Source organism: Heloderma suspectum, chromosome 6 (genome assembly GCF_057233095.1).
Source record: "Heloderma suspectum isolate Gila_16-S chromosome 6, 16-S_ref, whole genome shotgun sequence".
NCBI classification, from domain to species: Eukaryota; Metazoa; Chordata; class Lepidosauria; order Squamata; family Helodermatidae; genus Heloderma; species Heloderma suspectum.
Genome location: NC_139463.1, coordinates 124,935,380 through 124,957,272, shown reverse-complemented (window position 1 = coordinate 124,957,272; position 21,893 = coordinate 124,935,380). Strand labels below are relative to the sequence as shown.

Sequence of the window (21,893 nt, the reverse complement as noted above, 5' to 3'; positions counted from 1 at the left end):
AAACAGGCGGCGGAAGCTCAGAGGCAGAGGCCAGACGGCCAAGCCGCAGCACAGCAGCGGCCTTCCTGTCAGCCCCAGCAAGACATGGCTGTCTTATTTCTTGCCTGCCAGGAATTCAAAGTGATGGAGGCTTCTAATGAGTCTGCCCTGAAATATATAGCTGTATTTGTATTTAAACCCAACAGCTTTATTTAGTTATGAGGATTTTTTTTGTAACCAGGATCTACAAATGCATCTTCCTTATGCCCAAACCAGTTGAAATGAACGGCTTTCCTCCCACGCTCAGGAGAACGGGATCACGCCTCCTCTCGTGCGGAGGGAGCAGGCCTCGGCATTCCCCTCCGTGCTGGGAGCAGCCGCACTCTCCGACGGCGTGGGTCCGTGTGAGCGAGGCCTGGCTGTTAGCACACGTGGAGACGGGCTCCGGGCTTGATGACAATCTGTGCGTAGGGCTCCGCTTGCTCGAGGCGCAGGGACTGGGCTGCAGAAAGCACTGTGGGGGTGGGGGGAGGGAAGGACATTGCTCAGGGATGCTGTCCAAGTTGGGCTGCTTATTCTCTTCCGAGCCCAGTTCAAGGAGCTGCTACCGGTCTTTAAAGCCCTCAACGGCTTGAAACCCAAATAGTGGCAGGAGCACCTCTCTCTCTGTCAGCCTGCCCGTCCCGGAAGGTCTTTGGGGAAGGCTCTTCAAGTTCCCTTGCTGGGCATCATGCAACAGCCAGGGAGGGAGGGTTCTGCAGCGGGGTGCATCCTCCCAACAGACTTGTGGCTAGCAGGGATGCTGGATTCTTTTCAGTCTGCCCGGCCAGTTTAAGTCTGCCAATGTGAGTTGCTTATTTTATGTCTTTGCTGTCCTTAACGCTGACTCCAGGAAAGGCTCCTCTGCTCTAAGAGGGCCCTCTGCCTGATTTGAGGGGTCCCTCCCTGACACCCCAGCTCACCCCACTTGGCAGAGTCCTGGGTGGCATTTCCCAGGGCCTGCCCTCAGGAGGAGGCGAGGAAGTCCACTTCTGCCGGTCCAGCAACACACACCTACATCTGTCTCCCGCCTCGTATAGCGCCCTGGATTTTGATTATATTTATGCAAACCGCCACCCTGATATCCCCTGATCTAAAAATACTCTTCATCTATAAATACGCACCCAAACACATGTAGAAAAACCGGCTGGCCACAGCGCGAGATGCGGTGAGGGGCACCAGGTGGTCAAACTCTACCTCACCAACCTGTTCCAGCCTGGCTGCAACCAACCTGCAAGGAGGAAAGGCGTCCGGGTTGCAGGAACATTTCCTTCGCAAATGGCTAAGGTCACTCATTTGACAGGGACACAAAATCGTCACCAGGAAGCAGCAGCAGAGGCAGAAAGTCCTCGACTTCCAGTGTTTTGTCTACCCACCCCTTTCCCAGGATGCCTCTGTCTCCCACACAGCAGAGGACAATTCGCTTTTTTGGAAAGAGTAGAGGGTTTTTATTTATTTTTTAAAAAATGAAATGCTGGTCCTTTCCAGAAAGCCTCAACAGAGCTGGATTCTCTAGGGCAGAACTTCAGCCCAAATCCAACCTGCCTGGACTCCAAATCTGGCCCTTCAGCATTCCCCAGAGGGCTGTGCCCTCTTTCCCAGTCCCTGCCCCCTTTCGCCCAACTGGATGGAGTTTTTTCCCACGCCAAAGGCTGAAATCCTACGGCTTCAGTTACTGGCTGCAAGAACCTGAAGCGCCAATATGCTGGCACTTTTGCCCATGCCCCGCCCACGCTGGAAGGCGGCCCCCGAGAGCTCCTCCCAAACCGAATGCAGCCCTCCAGCTGAAAAAGGTTCAACACCCCAAGCCAGGGCCAGGAAAATTTCAAGTGCCGCCACACCTGCGTACGTAGTCCAGGGTGATCACGTCCTTCTCCGACGGCAGCTCGAAGCTGATTTCTGGGAGTTCAGGGACAGCGGGCAGCGCCGCTTCCTCCGGCTCCAGGAGGATCCTGTGGGAGAGGAAGGCAGGCGCAGGAGAGAAGCAGGTCACCCACGCAACCCCCGGGACAAGAGGCAAAACTCATCTGGGGCCAGAGAAGGCAGGCAGGCGGATCAGCCTCACCTCTCCTCTGCTACCACCAAGCTCGGGCGCAGTTCTTCCTCGGTCGTCTCGAGGGAAATTTCTGCAAGGAGGAGCGAGAAAGAGATATGGCTGCGTGCTTCAAGGATGGCCCCAATGGAGGGGAGATTCAGGGTCTGAGGGAGAAGTGGCGGGCATTTGGCTGAGGCGGGGAGGGGCAGAGAACCTCTAGCAGCCGGAGGGCCGGAGGGCCAGTCTAGAGAAGCTCTTGAGGGCCACATTCCAGTGGTGGGCTGGGCTGAGGCAAAAGGGGCAGAACCAAAGGCAAAAAAGGGCCAAAAACACCAGCTTATTTTAACTTAAAAGCTCTTACTGCCAGCCACTAAGCCTTGGGGGGCATTTCAACATTTTAGAGGAGGGGGGACTGTGCTAAAGCCAGGAAGCTACTGTGGCAGATCAAGCAAATCTTTCACATTTGCATGCCCTTACCTCTGCTGCTCAATTAGGAAATTCTACAATCAAATGCCTCCAAGAGAATTCCGGAATTAAAAATGAGATTCCAATGCCTAGTACCACCCAGTATAGCCTTCTGACCAAGGAATAATTAAAACATCTCATCTCTGAAGTTTGCCAGATGAGACACAATTCTACCAGGCCATTAGAAATAGATCATTAGCAGCCTTTTCCTGATTGGAAGCCCCTTCATGGATCACTGCCTTGTTGTGGCGAAGGGGCTTGCGTAACTCAGTGAAGCCATAAGCTATGCCGTGCAGGGCCACCCAAGACGGACAGGTCATGGCAGAGAGTTCTGACAAAATGTGGTCCACTGGAGAAGGAAATGGCAACCCACTCCAGTATTCTTGCCAAGAAAACCCCATGGAACGTAGCACAAGGCTAAAAGAGATGACGCGGAAGATGAGCCCCTCAGGTCGGAAGGTGTCCAATATACTACTGGGGAAGAGCAGAGGGTATTTCCAAGTAGCGCCAGAAAGAATGAAGCGGCTGGGCCAAACCCGAAAGGACACTCAGCTGTGGATGTGTCTGGTGGTGAAAAGATGCTGTAAAGAACAATATTGTTTAGAAACCTGGAATGTCAGATCAATGAATCAAGGTAAGCTGGAGGTGGTCAAACATGAGATGGCAAGATTGAACATCGACATCCTGGGAATCAGCGAACTAAAATGGACAAGCATGGGCAAATTTAATTCAGGTGACCATCATATCTACTATTGTGGGCAAGAATCCCTTAGAAGAAATGGAGTAGCACTCATAGTCAACAAAAGGGTGGGAAAAGCAGTACTGGGGTACAATCTTAAAAACGATAGAATGATCTCAGTACGAATCCAAGGCAAACCATTCAACATCACAGTAATTCAGGTCTATGCCCCAACCACTGATGCCGAAGAAGCTGATGTTGATCGGTTCTATGAAGACCTACAACACCTTCTACAACTAACACCAAAAAAAGATGTCCTCTTCATCATAGGGGATTGGAATGCTCAAGTAGGAAGTCAACAAATCACCGGGATAACAGGCAAGCATGGCCTTGGTGTACAAAATGAAGCAGGACAAAGGCTAATAGAGTTTTGCCAAGAGAACACGCTGATCATAGCAAACACTCTTTTCCAACAGCACAAGAGACGACTCTACACATGGACATCACCAGATGGTCAATATCGAAATCAGATTGATTATGTCCTTTGCAGCCAAAGATGGAGAAGCTCTATACAGTCAGTAAACACAAGACCTGGAGCTGACTGTGGCTCAGATCATGAGCTGCTTCTTGCAAAATTTTGGCTTAAATTGAAGAACGTAGGAAAAACCACTAAACCATTCAGGTATGACCTAAATCATATCCCTGATGAATATACAGTGGAGGTGAGGAATAGATTTCAGGGATTAGACCTGATAGACAGAGTGCCTGAGGAACTATGGACGGAGGTCCGTAACATTGTTCAGGAGGCAGCAACTAAATCCATCCCAAAGAAAAAGAAATGCAAGAAAGCCAAGTGGCTGTCTGATGAGGCTTTACAAGTCGCTGAGGAAAGAAGGGAAGCGAAAAGCAAGGAAGAAAGGGGAAGATATATCCAACTGAATGCAGAGTTCCAGAGAATAGCAAGGAGAGACAAGAAGGCCTTCTTAAATGAACAATGCAAAGAAATCGAGGAAAACAACAGAATGGGAAAGACTAGAGATCTCTTCAAGAAAATTGGAGATCTCAAGGGAACGTTTTATGCAAAGACGGGCATGATAAAGGACAAAGAAGGCAGGGACCGAACAGAAGCAGATGAGATTCAGAAGAGGTGGAAAGAATACACAGAAGAACTCTACAGGAAAGATCTGAATGTCCCTGATAGCCATGATAGTGCGGTCACTGAACTTGAGCCGGACATCCTCGAGAGTGAAGTCAAGTGGGCCTTAGGAAGCATTAGTAACAACAAAGCTAGCGGAGATGACAGTATTCCAGCCGAGCTATTTAAAATCCTAAAAGATGATGCTGTTAAAGTGCTGCTTTCAATATGCCAACAAATTTGGAACACTCAACAATGGCCGCAAGACTGGAAAAGGTCAGTTTACATTCCAATTCCAAAGAAGGGCAACGCCAAAGAGTGTTCAAACTACCGCACAATTCCGCTCATTTCACATGCCAGCAAGGTGATGCTCAAAATCCTACAAGCTAGGCTTCAGCAGTATGTGAACCGAGAACTACCGGAAGTACAAGCTGGGTTTCGAAGAGGCAGAGGAACTAGAGATCAAATCGCCAACATTCGCTGCATCATGGAGAAAGCAAGAGAATTCCAGAAAAACATCTCTTTCTGCTTCATTGACTACGCTAAAGCCTTTGATTGTGTGGATCACAACAAACTGTGGCAAATTCTGAAAGTGATGGGAGTACCAGACCACCTTACCTGTCTCCTGAGAAACCTGTACGAGGGTCAAGAAGCAACAGTAAGAACCAGACATGGAACAACCGAGTGGTTCAAAATTGGGAAAGGAGTACGACAAGGCTGCATATTGTCACCCTGCTTATTTAACTTATATGCAGAGTACATCATGAGAAATGCCGGGTTGGATGAATCAGAGGTGGGAATTAAGATTGCTGAGAGAATTATCAACAACCTCCGATATGCAGACGATACCACCCTAATGGCAGAAAGCAAAGAGGATCTAAAGAGCCTCTTGTTGAGGGTGAAAGAGGAGAGTGCAAAAGCTGGTTTGAAACTCAACATTAAAACAACTAAGATCATGGCATCTGGCCCCATCACTTCCTGGCATATAGAAGGGGAAGAAATGGAAGCAGTGACAGATTTTACTTTCTTGGGCTCCAAGATCACCGCAGACAGTGACTGTAGCCATGAAATTAAAAGACACTTGCTCCTTGGGAGGAAAGCTATGGCAAACCTAGACAGCATAGTAAGAAGCAGAGACATCACCTTACCAACAAAGGTCCATCTAATCAAAGCTATGGTTTTCCCAGTAGCAACATATGGATGTGAGAGCTGGACTATAAGGAAGGCTGAGCGCTGAAGAATCGATGCTTTCGAACTGTGGTGCTGGAAAAGACTCTTACGAGTCCCCTGGACTGCAAGGAGGTCCAATCAGTCCATCCTAAAGGAAATCAACCCTGAGTGCTCATTGGAAGGACAGATACTGAAGCTCAAATATTTTGGTCACCCAATGCGAAGAGAAAAGTCACTGGAAAAGACCCTGATGCTGAGTAAGACTGAAGGCAAAAGTAGAAGGGGATGGCAGAGGATGAGATGGCTAGATAGCATCACCGATGCAATGAGTATGAACTTGAGCACGCTCCGGGAGAGAGCGCAGGACAGGAAGGCCTGGCGTGCTCTGGTCCATGGGGTCACGAAGAGTCGGACACGACTGAACGACTGAACAACAACTGATTGGAAAGGAATCCAGATAAGGAGGTGTCAATGTTAAGTTTAGGGTTACGACTTTCACTTAGTAGGGTATTGCAAAACTATTAGGCCAGATGGGTCATCAGGTAAGTGACCAAGAGACCTCATCCCAGACCATAAATATGTAAGAAAAACAAGCTCACAAGACAGGATGATGTCTAGGAAATACGCTTGTGTCAAAAACATGCCTGTAACATGTCAAAGAAAGCTAAAATGTTTGGATAAGTATGTTGGTATGTGCATTAATCTCAATAAGAAGCCTCAAAATTCGATAATCTTATTTAGACATATGACAATTTAAAATAGAAAGGTTCTCTTTGGAATTCTTGGATAAGAAATATAAACTGTAATGAAATAGTTTGGACATATCTTATGGCATCCAAAAATATATATAAAAGAGGCGCAACGGTGGGCGCTTTCACTTTGGGTTAGCTACCCCCAGCTTGTTGCCTGCAGAATCAACCTGACAAGCTTGACATGATCACTGGGAACTCGCGAAGGTTCTTGACTCTGCTTAGAAGCCTGGTTTAAGAACGTTACTGTTTCGTGTGTTTGAACTTATGCGTGCTTGAGCTCTTGCATTTAGTGCTGTTATGCTTTGTAGAAAAGGACAAAAACACAACTCTTGGCTGAGGGAGCGCGTCTTAAGAAATAGAGTTCTGTATCCCCCACATCAAGAGTAAAGTACTGCACTTGCTCTTAGGTGGTATCTGGTTTTAGGAAAAATCTGACTGTATTACACAGGAAACAGGGGATCAGTGGTTGGCAACGTATTGATAATACAGTTTGAGAGAATCTCCAAACCAGGGCATATGCCACAGTACCAAACCACTGGTAGTCATGGGAAAGGGATGCGGCCATCCGAGGAAGCCTGGGGGGCCGGCTTGGGGCAGCAGAGCTGAGGTTCGACAGCTCTGGGTTAGTAGTTTTGGAACAACACTTGCAGCCGGCTGCAGCAGTGCCCGCACCCTGCTTATGCAACAGTGCTGCGAAGAAGGGGAGCGGACGGGCTCAGCCCCAGGTGTCCTCGGGAGACCAGCCCCTCTACCCACCTGATGAGCCCACGGCTGGTACGCTCGGTTCTTCAGCCGCTCGCAGTTCCTGCAAGAAGGAAAGACAGAAGGAAGCACTCAGCATTGGGGGATGAGGAGCAGGGACCAGCTTCTTGGAAGGTACAGGGGAACAGAGAGGAAGTGTGCAAGTTTATGAGCAGGTTAGAAAAATGAACTAGCTGTTACCTGTGAGCCACTCCCCTACTCCATTGGCTGAGCTGCTGTGATGTCACTGGAAATTCATAGACTACCTTAACATTAAACCCATAACAAACTGGCACAGCACTCCCAAACCTGGGGCCCTCCAGATATGTTGGACTACAACTCCCAGCATCCCTCAGCCTGGAGGGCCCCAGGTTCGGGAAGGCTGAGCTAGCAATTTCGTGAGGGAAGGACAGTTTGGGCAAAATGACCGTACATGCTGTGGATGATTGTAATTGTAGTCCAACACATCTGCAGGGTGCCAGGTTTGGGCAAGACAGGTGTAGGAACTACCATTAAATGCTGTGTGAATGTGCTGAGGGGCTAAGAGAGGAGCCACCGTTTCCGGCTGCCAACAGCAACAGGGGTTCCCCCTTTGAGAGCTTTCGGGCTTGGCTCTTCACCTCCAGCTCGCTGGGAACCTCGGCCCTCTGCATGTCTTCCTCAGCTCTCCGTGTCTCCTTCTCCTGCAACGCTCGCTGCCTGGCGTAATCCACACGCTGGAGGTTGGCACAGCAGGCCCAGAGGCCGTGGAGGGTGGGATGCGTCCATCCTGGGAGGGTGAAAGGCAGCGCTTACATCTCTCAAAAAGAGAGGTGCGGGGGCCCAATCCTTCCGGCAATTCAGCGTCCTCTTATTTACTCAGTTACTGCCCGTCATCAATAAGGGATCCCAGCGAAGTGTGCACAGCATTAAAAACAACACACAAACAAACCCAACACACAAAAAGCATACAATTGCACATTCAGCAGCAACTCTTGCACCAGCAGGCCAAACAAAAACACAGCACTTCTGTTTAAAAATAAATGAATTGCAAAATCTAAGGGATGTTAGACTGCTCCAGGGTGGTGCCTGTTTCCTCTAAAATCCCCGACAGGCATGAGGAGCCCGAGTGCCTCATTTGCATGTCAGTCGCGACATTCGGGAGTGTCGCGACTGACATGCACTTACGCCCAATTCAACCTGCAGCCAGGGGCTGCTCCCTCAGATGCTAAGACAACGATGGGCAACCTGGTAGCCTTCCAGATTCAACTGGACTCCCAACTCCAACTCCCATCAGCACCAGACAACACAGCCACCCATTAGGAATGCTGGGGGGTGGAGTCCAAGACACACACACACACACACACACACAGGCTGCAGGGAGGAAGATGCACACACCGCCAGTCGAGCCTGCTTGGGGGTCGCAGGTCCTTCCAGGGTCACCGCAGCCATCTCCCCACCCCAGCACTCACTGTTTATCTCTGATCTCTGCCCAGCAGTAGCAAGGGAGGCCCTGGCATACCTCACATCTCTCGCCAGAGATCCGAAATAAACTAGGGAGTGTCACTGCGCTGGCAGATGCAGGGGGTTTGGCGGGCTGCCAGACATGGCTTGGCAGGCCGCATGCAAACCGGTGGACCACACTTTTTGCACCCCTGATCTAGGCCATCTGCCTTCCTGTCATCGTGGGCTGAGTTAACGTGGGGAAGAACGGTGACTTCAAAGCGGCCAGGGAGAGGAGGAGAGATTAACTCTCACTCCCCGCCTCCGCCACCCACTTCGGTTTCCACAGGCTGGCTGGCACAAATGGCGCCTGTATCAATCCAGATTTCAAGGCACCCGAGACATTTCCTTCCCGCCTCCTTGGGCTGTTCCCACCCTTTCGGGTTAGAACCTGCTTTGTCCTTGGGCAACGATGCACAGCAACACGCTCTGCCTCCCGCACGGGGTGGGGATGGGGGAGAGGTACGGCCACGACTGTGGGAGGAACAGAGCCAGAGAGAAGAGCTCACCGTACGTCGGAGTTCCCAGAAGCTCTGCCGGAGTCTTCGGCCTCTTGGGCGGCAGCAGGACCGTTTCCTAAACGGAGGAAGGGGAAAAGTCAAGTATCAGTTGCAGCAGCCTGTCTGCAACCGGATGGCCTCCAGATGTGTTGGACTACAATTCCCAGCACCCCAGCCAGCTTTGCTGGGAATTGTAGTCCAACACATCAGGAAAGTGTCAGGTTGGGAGAAAGTTGAGTGAGAGCAAGTGAGATTGGGAAGCAGTCTTTTGTTCAGGTCCTGGACCTGGCTTTCTTGGAAGCAGAGGGTGCCCAACAAGAAAATGAGGCCACAATCCTGCACAAAGGCAAGATGGAATTCTGTCGACTTCCATGAAGGATGCAATTCAGATCTATGCTGCCTCATAGCGTCATAGAACAGGAGGGTTGGAAGGGGCCTATAAGACCACCAAGTTCCACACCAACGCTTGTGGTGTGGAAGCCTCCAACCCCCGATTGGCTGAGTGGATGTGCATGCATGGAATGTTCACAGAGGCTCAGGCTGGTCAAGGGGGAGGACCCTCAGAACATCTGCAAAGGGGCAAAAGGGGAAGTCTGTTTTTAAGTGTGCCACAATTCTCAGGATCATGCCTTCTACATCCTGTACCAAATTCTAGCCTTTGTCTGTTGTCCAGTCTGTGTGCCCATCATCAAAAACACATCCATGCCACCTTTGTATATCACAACATGTTTTTCCCCCCAACGCTGGAATTAATCCAGGGTGGGACGGAAGCAAGTTTGATAGGTAATTTAACCCTGCAGGCTCAATGATTCTGACACCTACCAGGGGCTGGCACTGGGTCTGCGGGTCCAAGATCTGTTTCTGGAAATCCTCACGGGAAATCTGTGTCACGGGGTCCAGGAAGCGCAGCTGCCTCCGCCGCCTGGTGGGACGGGATGGGGACGGCTCATACTCAGGCAGGCGGAGCTGGAGAGGGGAAAGAGGACTTCCTGCAGATCCTGCGGGGTTCATCCTGCACCTTGCAACAGTTCTCTCCAGGTCGAGAACTGACCTTCCCTCCCAGCCTCCCTTCCTCTTACCTCAGGGCTGAGTGGCGAGCGGCGCTCTAGTCTGGGACTTATGGGGGGCGAAGGCAGCAATTGGGGTCCCTCCAGAATGGGCGTCATCTCTACAGGGAACCAGCAAGGCTTTAGGTTAGTGAAAACAGAGAGAGAGGCTCATGCTTTCATCAGCCACTTCCCAGCACCATTTGGGCATCAGTTATCCGGCTCAGCCAAATGGTGCCAGAACCTTCACCACCCTGAGTGCAAGACAATGGCACTTTCAGGTGCACCACCAATGCTGTCAAAAGCCCTCCCCCCACCCCCGCATTCCTAGGACAGTGGCTTGACCCACAGATCAAACCCCCCCACCACCACTATTGCTGGGAGATTCAGGATTCTGTCCTGAATCTCCCAGCAATCAGCTTCATGGGTTGCCCCATTGGTTTCTAGTATTATGGGAGAGGGAGAACATTGTCTCCCTGCCCACTTTCCCCACACCATACTTAATTCTGTACCCCCCTATCCTGCCTCCCCTCACTTACCCTTTTCCCAAGCTAAACACTCACAGCCCTTGTAACCTTCCCTCATAGGGGATATGCTCTGGCCCCTGGATCATTTTAGTTGCCCCTTTCTGCACTTTTTCCAGCTCTACAATGTCTTTTTTTTAAGTCTGGTTAGCCCAGAGCCAGCTGCTCTGACTGGCAACAACATTTCCCAGGCCGGAGGGCAAGATGCAGGTGAAATCTGCACTCAGATCACCCAAACTTTTGCTTTTCATCCTTGAAAGCAGCTGGGCGGGGCGGGGCGGGGCGGGGGGAGTTAAAAGCAGGGAAGTGGTGCCTTCACTGGCTGAACTCCCCTGTTAAGCTGCCTCCCCTTGGTGCCATGGCCCTGATCCAATTTTTACACACATCCACACACTACAGCCTATAAAGCTAAGAAACGTTGTCATTTCTAGCTTGGGAGTTCCTGAGGAGGACTGAAGCTGGGACCTTCTGCACACAGAGTGAGACTCCCCGTTGAGCCTCCAACCTTTCCAGACAAAGGGAGCCCCGTTTAAAGCTTACACGAACGGAACGGGGCCCCTGGCCAGTCCTGAGGGTCCAGGCCCTCCCCTTCCTGCAAGCAACCAGGACAACTCACCCAAAGGTAGCAAAGGGGCTTCTGCCAGGAGCCGAGTCTCCTCCGTCAACAGGGGTCCTGTCTCCCTTGCAGCTGACAGCTCCTCCCCAACCCTGTGAAATACAAGGGGTTCATTTTGGTGCTGGCGTCACGTTTCCCGTGGCGCCAGCCACTGGCACATACCAGATGAGATGGGCCACAGCCTACAAAGCTTCATGGAACAAAATGTGTGTCAGTCTTCGCAGGGTGTTTATTGATGCGTATGGCACTTCAAGGAGAAACAGACGGTTCCCTGTCCGGAAGAGCTTGCAGTCTCAATTTCAAGAGTGGAAGAGACATAGGGTGAGGCCATAGGGTGAGGCCAGGGCAGGGGGGCTAGGGCAGGGGGGCTAGGGCAGGGGGGCTAGGGCAGGGGGGCTAGGGCAGGGGGGCTAGGGCAGGGGGGCTAGGGCAGGGGGGCTAGGGCAGGGGGGCTAGGGCAGGGGGGCTAGGGCAGGGGGGCTAGGGCAGGGGGGCTAGGGCAGGGGGGCTAGGGCAGGGGGGCTAGGGCAGGGGGGCTAGGGCAGGGGGGCTAGGGCAGGGGGGGCAGGAGTCATGTTCTAAAGCAACGGAGGGCAACCTCAGACCCATGGGCCAAATCCAGCCCTCCACAGTTCCCCAGACGGGCCGGCCCCCTTTCCCCCAGCCACCAATTGTTGGCTGGTTTCCCAGCTTTTGTGCAGTTTTTCCCCCTTCTAAAAGGTTGAAATGCCTCTCTGAAGGCTGAGGTGCTGGCAAGAAGACCTTGAAGCTAAAATAAGGTGGGGATTTTGGCATTTTAAGCTGCCCCCTTTGCATTCTGCCTGGCCCACTAAAGGCAGAAAGAGGTTTCTTTCAACCTCAGGCTAAAGAGATTCAAAACCCTGTTCTAAAAGAAGGTCTTTGCTTAGGACCTCCCAGGGCTTTTGATTTATTAGCAGCCCAATGAGGCTGGAGAAAGGGCAAAACATGCCATCTCCAGGTTTGTCCACTTTTTCTAAAGCTCTCCACAACCCCCCCTTCCTTTACCGTGTGGGAGGTGATGGCCCCACGGACACGAAAGGCTCCCCTTCTCTGACTTCCTCCACAGGCTCTGGAAGAGAGGAAGAAACAGAGCTGGGAAGGTGGTGGAAAGATGGGAGCAGAGGTGGATGCAAAGGCGGGGTGTGATGGGGAGATTGGAAGCAATGGAAAGAGCAGCATATTGTAACAGCCGCCAGGTCCTTGAAAGTTTGACAGCCATTCTGAGAAAGATAAAACTACAGAACGCTTCTTTTCCGGAATTTTTATGGCTTCCAGGAAAGGCTAAGACTTTGAGGGAGCAAGTTCTGTGATTTGGAGGAGGGGGTGGATTGACAGCCTTCTTTGTACCCTCTCTGAAGCACCATGGATGGTATATAGCATACCAAAAAAGAGGATCGTCTCAGGGTGCTGGACAAGGTTTTATTAGTTAAAAGCCAGATGTGTTTCGGTCTCTTTTTTGTTATGAGGCCTTCTTCAAGGGGCTGTAACAAGAACAATAAAATGAGAGAGGACAACACAAAAATACATAAGAATTTTTATAAAAATATATAACAGAAAAGAGGCCGAAATGCATTTGGTTTTTTACTAATAAAACCTTGTCCAGCACCCTGAGATGATCCTCTTTTTTGGGTTCACATTGGATGCTCACCCATCTTTGCACCTCTGATATAGTATACCAGCCTCCCCCAGCTGAGAGCCCTCCAGATATGTTGGACTCCCACTCCCATCATCGCCAGCAAGCAGGAGAAGACACAGAAAACAAAGGCTGGTATAGACACAGGGAGGCTGGTATAGACACAGGGAGGCTCCCCCCACCCCCCAATGGCCACGTGAAGCTGCCTGAGTCAGCGCGGGTCTCCAGTTGGGGTCTTCCCCAGCGCTGGTGCTCACAGCCCTTCCCCCTGGATAGATCTGGGGGGCTGAACCTCTGTATGCAAGGCACGGCTTCTCCACCAAGCCACGACTCTTCCTCCCCACTTATGGGTCTCAGAGGATGTACGAGGCCACTACAGAGGCGGCCATCCCTAGGGAGTTTCCCGTTTTGCAAGGATTGCCAGCGCTTTGAACTTCTGCCTGGAGGAGAAGAGCCGGCCAGGCTTGTGCAGTGCAGTCGTGCTCCTTAGCCAGCACCCCGCCCCCCGGACACAGTTTGGCCACCCCAATTCCTCTCCCCTCACCTTCTTCTGCACGTCTTTTTCGGGGAGAAACCCGGGGCAACGGCAGGGGTCTCTCTTCACCAGGCACCAGAAAGCCCTCCTGCTCGACCAGCATGTCGATCTCCTGCGCGGTGATCTCAGGCAGGTCTCGCTCACCCTGCAGCAGGCAGAAAAGGAAGTTGGGGGTCTCTTGTGCGTGCCCCCCACACCCCGCCGCCACACACACTCATCCAGGGTAACACAACCAGCCGCTTGCCCCATGTGCTCACCCCTAACCTCCCACCCAGGCAGACGTCTTACCTCAATCATCAGCAGCGTGATGGGTTCAGCTTCCTTGAGGGTGATGGCTTCTGGAGAGATCATCATGAGCGGCTCTCCTTTAGAGCGACAGGAATCAGAGATTCATTACTTAGTTCCTTCTTCACTTGATTCATACCCTGCCTTTTGGCCTAGAACAGCCTCACCTAACCTGGGACATTCCAGATGTGGCCGACCACAGCCACAACTTCCATCATCGCCAGCCTGCTGGTCAGGGAAGGCTGCTTGAAAGCCAAACTCTGCAGCCTTCAGAGCTAAACACTTGCTTTGTGTTTGCTGCTTTAAAAAAAAAAAAAAGCTGAGACTACCGGGGCCGTGTTTTCGGCTGCTGCGTGCAGGATACACAAACCTTGCATTCAAAACTCCTATAAGTGTATTAACAACATTAAGGGATCTGTGCACTTTTGGGTCCAGGGCGCCACTTCTGACGCAGCAAAGCATTCTGGGCCTCTGCAGAGCCCAAGGTGGGAGACATCAAGGTGACAGGCACCATTTCTGGTTCAGGAGCTGGCAACCATCTTGCAAGACAAACCCTCTTTCCGTTTGGGCTGGTTCTCACCTAAGGAGAGCCTGTGGATTAAACAACCCATGGACTGCTATGCATGAGCAAGAGAGAGCAGGCACACTGCCTCCCACACACCTGCCACTTCCACTTTGAAGGAACAGCCGGGTCGCAGGCTATGAGCATGATGCATGCACCTGGACTGCTGGGATGTTTATGGGTTAAACAACCCAGTGGTTAGCCCGTGTTTGTCATAGGGTTAACCACTAGGTTGCTCAGTCCATAAACAACCCATCGGTCCGCACCTCCGATCACACCAATTGGAGGTTGTCCCCCATTCACCCCTGACAGCCCATCAGTTACATATGAGCCAGGTCTCTGCCTTAACATTTGGGGAGACAAACGCCTGAGCCCCGTTGGCTGGACAGCTCCCAGCACTGCACCCACATTCTCGGCCTCCCAGTTCCTGGTTCACCTGCCCTTTGACGCCGGGGAGATGGAGGGGATCGTTCCAGTGGGCTTCTTTCGGGGGTAGGCGCTTCCAGGATGCACCGGACCTGGAAAAGGTGGATGAGGAAGGGATGGAACATCACCTGCTTTCCTGATCCGTCATTGGGAAGCTGGGATCCACCAACCGCGGAGAGAGGGAGCAGAGGGAATGCATGGGACAGAGGTGAGGGGACCCATCTTACGTGCGGAATGGATACAGGGCTGGGCAGCACAGGCTCCATCATTCCGAAAAAGGGGTCAGGGGCTTCCTCTAGCGCTTCCATCAGGGCCAGCTGATCGGGGAGCAGCAACCCTGGCCTGGGGTCAGGAAAATCAGAAAGAAAAGATTAAACCCATTTAAGTTTATTTATTATATACCGCTCTACACCCAATAAGTTTCCTGAGTAGTGAGCCATAAGGGATCCCCAAAAGCCGTGGACTCTCCCAGAGAGCCTCACATACATAATTCTAAAGCAGCCTTTCCCCACCTTGGGGCCCTCCAGATGCAGTGTTGGACTACAGCTCCCATGCCCAGCCAGCATGGCCAACACCAAATCCGGAGGGCAACAGGTTTGTTTGTTTGTGTATTTCTTACATTTTTATACTGCCCAATAACCGAAGCTCTCTGAGTGGTTCACAACAATTAAAACCATAAAATACAAGAAAATAAAATACAGATGATAAAATATAAAAGTTTGAAATTAGAATATAAAAATAAACATCATAACCAAACAGAAGCTAGCAGCGGTGCAAAATTTTAAACTACAACACCAGCTAGAAAATAAACTGAAAACCCAGGTTGAGGAAGAACTTTTCTAAGTAATCCTCCCAACAACCCTCTAAGGTTGGCCGATACACTTATTCCAGGGGAGGCTAAGAGACAGTGGCTCTGTAAAGGTCCCTACTCAGCTTATGACAGAGGCAAAATTTGGAAACGTGGACTTCCAGGCTCGCAGGTCACACTCTTCTCCACTAGCTTAGCCTACCACAGTCACACCAGGAGCATTTGAACATCAACATGAGCAGATAAGCCTCTGACGATGATGATTAATAATAGTAATATCCCGCCTTTTCCCCAGTACTGGGACTCAAGGCGGCTTTACAACATTAAAAACTTGCACAGTTAAAACCTATAACTGTTTCTGATGTCAACTTTCATCCATGGAACCACCTCAAAGGATTCTGGGATGTGTTCTTGGGTGCACACCCAGGGCTCCTTGGAAACACAGTTTGAAAAGCACAATCACAACCACCGCCCCGTTTGAGAATGAGGTAATAATTATTCTGTGTACAGAACTGGAAACTGAGGCTCAAAAGGAGATCGACTCACCCACAGCCATTCCAAGAATCTAAGGCTAAGCAGGGTGTAAATCACTCCCCTGCCCCACACTTGTGGCAGGGAAAGGCGATCACTCACTGTTCCAGATCTGTCAGGTCAATACGGATCTGCTGCTGCACTCGGTTGAGCCGTTCCAAGATGTGCTGGATCTCCTCTGAAAGGGGTGGGGGGAGGGAATCAGAACAGGATCAGGGCGACAGGGCCCTTGGGGGGGATTTAGGAGGAAAACATACGGGGTGGGGGAGAGGGGATATAAGTATTTTTTTAAATACTAAGGGAGAAGGAGAGAATGGCCAGGAAGAAGCAGAAAGTGTTGTCAGGAAAGGCCGAAGGGGCAGGTTGCTGGACGGGGTCCTACCGACAAGATACTGGCATTGGCGGCTGTACACAAGGATCACCCCGTACTGCAGCTGAGCTGAGAGGTAGAGAGAGAATCGGGGCCGGGGTGCACCCAGCACGGGTGGTGGGACCCGGACAAGGATGAAGGCCATGATCTCCTCGCTGCAGAGAGAGGGAAACAGATGTCAACACTACACCCGTCTGAGCTGCGCTCCGCTTCAGCTAGCTTTTTCTCCTAGCTACTCCTCCATCCATTTGGCCCTCTTTGCCTTGGGGATGTGCAAAGAACTAAGGCACCAGTACTGCTCCTTCCCTGCCTTCCAGTTGCATTTTGAGGCTTTGCCAGGCATCGCGGCTGACTTTCAAGCCAATCTTTGCCCATCTTGAGGGCTAGAACCTTGCTTTTTAAATAAATAGTTGTAAAAACAACAACCCTGCAAGCTGGATGTGCATGATAACAGAAATACACAAAGTCTGGACCATGAAGTAACAGAAGAAATGCCAGTGTCTCCTCTTCCCTCGCTCTGAAAGGATAGAGGGGCAGAGAGGACACCGTGGCACCTGCATGGCTGTCAGTCACCCATGAGCCGGGTTTGTTCTGCTGATTCTGCCGTTAACCCTCAAGAGCGAAGTATACGAAGCTGCTTTCTATCAGGTCCAGCTACCTCTAGCTCAGTGTTTGGCTGGTAGTGGCTCACTTTTTAACTGGACATGCCAGGGACAAAACGTAAGGCCTTTGGCATGCAAATAGGTGCTCCACCACTACGCTTCACTCCCTTCACCAATCCTTCCATATTTTAAAAAAATATTTTAAAAATCCTTCCAGCCCCCTGCCAGATCTCCATCTCTTGCTCATGTTGTCCTTTCAAGCTGCCACCGCTCACCAGGTTTGTGGAATGTTGACTTTCAGGTACTCTCGCTTCAACAGCTTGGTTGCGCCAGTCGCTGCCAACCTGGGGGGCACAGGAGCGTCAGCATGGGGGGAGTTGGGGGGCAGCTGACAAAGCCCTGCCTGCACAATCAAACCCCCTTTCCACCGCCCCCACAAAGCAAAGTCATTACCAAATCGTAGCAAAGCATCCTGTGTGGCGTTGCAAAACGTTGGGGTAATAGAACATGGTGGAATGGTCGCTCGTTCTTTTCTGGCAGTGAGGTTGTGTGACTTTGATACCCCTAAACTCTTGGGGAGGGGGAGAGTGAGTTCCCCCCACAAATGATGAGCTTTTTCCAGGTGCAAGGCACTATATTATACAGTTGTTATTTGGGTTCACTTCTCAAGCGTTGCAGTTCTTCCTAAATTTAGTAATGTCCCAACTAACCTGCAAAATGCTGGATTTCCTTAACTCCACAAACCTGAGTGATTCAGCATTGGAGCCCCACAATGAAGATGGGAACTTTTCTCCCCTAAAAGTAATTTGAGTTATTTCATTGTGAAGCAGACAGAAGCCTATCAAGTCAGTTCAATCCTCGTGTCCAATTGACACAGTGACCTGCCAAAGGAGTGGGTGCTGTAGGTGACTTTTATGAATGTAGTGTAATGACACAGGCAACTTGAATAAATGAGCAGTCAGACAAGAAATGTATTCAAGCAAAGAATGGCCCATTTAGTGGAGATATTAATTAAAACGGCCCATTGTGGGGGGTCATTACAATCTAGAAACCAATTAAGACTGGTCACAACTAATATATGTGTTCTCTAAGAAAGGAATAGTCAAACCCCAATGGAACACACAATTAAGAATAACTCTTATGATCTTAATTAATGGGAGGAAAATATAGTTATCAGCAAGGACTACTGTTTATATATTAATGAGAGGAATTAGCCAGAATAAGCAAACATACAAGCAGGAATTCATCAGCAATTCTTGAAGCAACAATTAATTAACAATGCTTGAATATGGCTAATTGGAGATCTAAACAGTTAAGAGACAGAAGTATACTGGATTAATTTCTAAGTTCAGTTTATCAAAGAGGATTTAATAAACATATATACTTTTAAGATCAAGGTAGTAGCAAAAGTATTTGAAATGGGCAAATAAATAAGCAGGATCTCAAACACAATAATGAACTGCAGGGAGCAGGGGTTATAATTAACGTTTCTACTAACTAGACACAGGCCATTTTATAATGGAGAAAATTTTAGCCACCGGGTGCTGCGATACCGTTAGGATCAGAGAGATGCCTCAAGGTAAGGAGAATGGTTTGATTCCCTTAAATTACCTGGATCCCACTAGGCTTAGATACTATTGAAAACCCAGGGGGAAAGTGTTTAATTAATAAGGCAATACACCATTAAGGGGCTATAATGCAACCCATACCAGTAATTTATAGGTCCCTAGCACTAAATAAGCCTCCAGGAAATTAATTGGGTCCTATATATATGAATTAAGTGGAGTGAAACTGATTCAGCACCAGTAGGGGCTACTACTACAAGCAAAACTTGTAGAAGAGCAAAATGCTCCTAAAGGAACTAAAAACATGCAGAATTATAACGACCCCACACTTCCTCCTCCCTCCACTTCCCGGGATCAAACTGAAAGCGCCGCCCCGCAGCCTTGCCTATAAAAGAATTCCTCCGGTCCAATCACTACTGTCTTCTGGGGTCCTGGCCAATGAAAATCTCTCCCTCCTTTCACCAGCTTAGCCAATCAATACATAGGAAACCACGTGGAAAACTCTCTCTCCCAGCTTGGAGACACATTGATTACCTCTCCAGCTCCAGCCAATCAAATAGCTGAATTTCCCCTTCCTTACCGTCCACAGGATTCCAACCAATCAGAAAGCTTCGCTGCATGTAGAGGGTGTGTCCCAAAACAACTGCTTCTCATACACGCCCCTGCCCTCCATTCCTTGCCCATCAGACTGGGTTGGGCCAATAAGCACGCAGGCTCCTCAGAATTCTAGCCAATAGGTTCGAGGCAACATTCTCTCTCGTTAATAAATGGTAGTTACCGTCCTTCTTGGAAGTTCTTCGCCAACCGACCTCACCCACTGCCAAGCGTGGCCAATGAGGTGAAGGAAGCTGGTCAGGGGCTTGTCCAATCACAGGGAAAGGGCGGTTTTCCCTCCAGTTTCTCCTCAGGAATCCCAGAGAGAATAGCGTATCAGTTGATGGCAGAGTGTTAAATCACCATCTCTCCATAAACGAAAAGTCACTCACCAAAATTCAAATTACAAAGTGATTACTAATAAAGTATTAACAATTAAAATGTACTCAAGCATTTGGGGTCCATCATTCTCTCTCAGCCCAGCCTACCTCACGGGGCTGTTGTGAGGGCAAGGGTGTGTGTAGGGGTGACATGTGAGCTGCCCTGAGCTCCTCTGAGGAAGAGCGGGAAATAAAAGGTTGTAAACAAATGATAAAGAAGAAGAAAAAAACTGTGCACAGGGGATTTGTTTTCCTTTTACAAATTAGTTTTAATTTAATTTAGATAAAGCCAAAAAGGGTTTAACCGCTTATAAGAGTTTTAAGTATGTATTAAGGGGTTCCATTAGGGCCAGAAATGATAATCAACTGTGATATAATGTGATAACAATGGATAAACAGTTAAAATGTAGGAGTCATTAATTGACAGTACATAGGGGGATAGTCCTGGTCAGTGTTTTTTTAGTTATGAACATAAAAAGAACCACTCTGGATCGAACTAAGGTCCATCTAGTCCAGCATTCAGTTCACACAGTAGCCAACCAGCTGCCTGTGGGAAGCCCACAAGCAGGACATATGTGCAACATCACCCTCCCACCCATGTTCCCCAGCAACTGGTGTACACAGGCTCACTGCCTCTGATACCGGAGGTAGCACATAGCCATCATGACTAGTAGCCACTGGTAGCCTTATCCTCCATGGATTTATCTAAGTCCCGTCCCTTTTAAACACCCTTTAAGGCCACCTTACTTGCCAGCCAGTCGCCAGAAAACAAAGGGCAAGGCCACCTCAGCCATTTTATTTGTACTGCCTCCCGCAACCTGCTGTTCTCCAAATGTTTTGGACTACAACTCCCAGAATTCCTGACTACTGGCCGTGCTAGCTAGGGCTGGTGGGAACTGAGGTCCAAAACATCTGGGGTTTGGCAAAGGCTTGAATTAAGTAAATTAACAGTTCCCACAGACAGAACCATTATTGTAACACTGCATGTCTGATGAGCACCAGTGTCTGAATCAGCCCACTCAGCACAGTAAAACTTGACTCATCCAGTGTTTCTTGTGGGGTTAATAAGAGATCAACACACAACCCCTGACCTTTTACTAGGAATTTGATTAATCTGACTGCAGTCACTTCCTTCCAAATAAGCATTCTCAGAACAACTTTGAACTGGGGCAGAACTGGTAGATTTGGGCATGGTTTTATAGCTATTTGAAGAGACATACACACCCATTTTAGAGATCCTGATTGCAATACTGTTTAGCCACTCCACTTGCTTAGTACTATCACGAAAACCTCCAGCTTTCAAAAGACTAGCAGCCTTTTTCAGCTCTCTATGTTTGGGGGTGGAGAAGTTCAGAACACAAGAGAGTTAAAAAGATATCAATGCAGGATTCTGTTGTTTAAATGAATGGAGAGAGAGAGAGAGAGAGAGAGAGAGAGAGACAGCAAGCAAATGCCTGGAAAATTCATCTCAATGCAAATTGCTACATGAAAACTGTTAATTGACACCCAAGGGTACATTCAATGGGATTAGTTCATTCTCACAAAAACATGGCAGGTTCTGGGTAAAATGGTTTCCTTGGGTGTAGTAGTGTTGTAAGAGCGGAACTTGCTCACATGTTCATTGCCTAGCTGGACAATGGATCACACTAGACAAAGGTAAGACTCTGGATCTGAAAGCGCTTTATTGCATGGCCAGCAAGGCACTCTGTCAGCAAAGGGGCAGAGAGCCCCGACTATTCAGTGAATCTGAACTTGAGCACGCTCCGGGAGAGAGCGCAGGACAGGAAGGCCTGGCATGCTATGGTCCATGGGGTCACGAAGAGTCGGACACGACTGAACGACTGAACAACAACAAACTTTTATACAGAGAAATATGTCACATATAGGGAAGAACTCTAGCCATGCTCTAGTAGCCACATTACTTGGAGGCAGTCACACAGTCTGTTATCTGAAAAGGAGCTGAATGTTCTTCCCCTGGACAGGGGTGGACACTTGCCAGCTACTGACACTCAGTTACCACATGAAGTACAATGTTATCAGCCCGCAGCCTGGAGAGGAATCCATCCTCCCTTACAATTCTCAGAGAAACTGCTGACAGGCTGTAATTTGCTTCTTACAGACTACAATGCCAACAACTTGAAATAACTCTGGTTAACATTTCAAGCTGAAGCATCTGTTGAACAGCTTAAACAGGTGCCAACAGCACTCTTATAACTGCGTTGCCATTCTGGGGTACACACAACACATTAGGGGTGAGGTTAAAGGATTCTTTCCACAGTAGCAGGACAATGCAGATCTGTAATGGACAGCGTTTGGGATCTGTGGAATTGATGTAACAGGAAAAAGGAAGAGAGACATAAAATTCAGTGAGAACAGAATGAGGAGAGAAAACACAGGGATGGAAGGAAGAAACAGAAG

At 49.5% G+C, this 21,893-nt stretch overlaps 1 protein-coding gene across 6 annotated transcripts; it reads right to left on the bottom strand.

Annotated features, from left to right (window-relative positions):
• Positions 1-137: 137 nt before the first annotated feature.
• REC8 (REC8 meiotic recombination protein) lies at positions 138-19,313 on the bottom strand. Of its 6 annotated transcripts, none has more exons than XM_084808683.1 (19): positions 19,082-19,313; positions 17,212-17,280; positions 16,347-16,489; positions 16,067-16,142; positions 14,853-14,967; positions 14,636-14,717; positions 13,641-13,717; positions 13,362-13,497; positions 12,190-12,253; positions 11,164-11,255; positions 10,057-10,145; positions 9,800-9,943; positions 8,987-9,053; positions 7,616-7,764; positions 7,011-7,059; positions 2,084-2,144; positions 1,860-1,970; positions 1,143-1,249; positions 138-493 (listed from the first exon to the last, which is right to left on the bottom strand). In XM_084808683.1, the coding sequence occupies exons 1-19, from the start codon at positions 19,183-19,185 to the stop codon at positions 402-404; spliced, it is 1,827 nt and encodes a 608-aa protein (XP_084664809.1). In that variant the 5' UTR covers positions 19,186-19,313; the 3' UTR covers positions 138-401. The 6 variants fall into 6 exon arrangements, with proteins under 6 accessions (XP_084664809.1, XP_084664811.1, XP_084664810.1 ...); XM_084808685.1 differs by lacking the exon at positions 19,082-19,313 and adding an exon at positions 18,887-19,009; XM_084808684.1 differs by lacking the exon at positions 19,082-19,313 and adding an exon at positions 17,390-18,862.
• Positions 19,314-21,893: the final 2,580 nt, after the last annotated feature.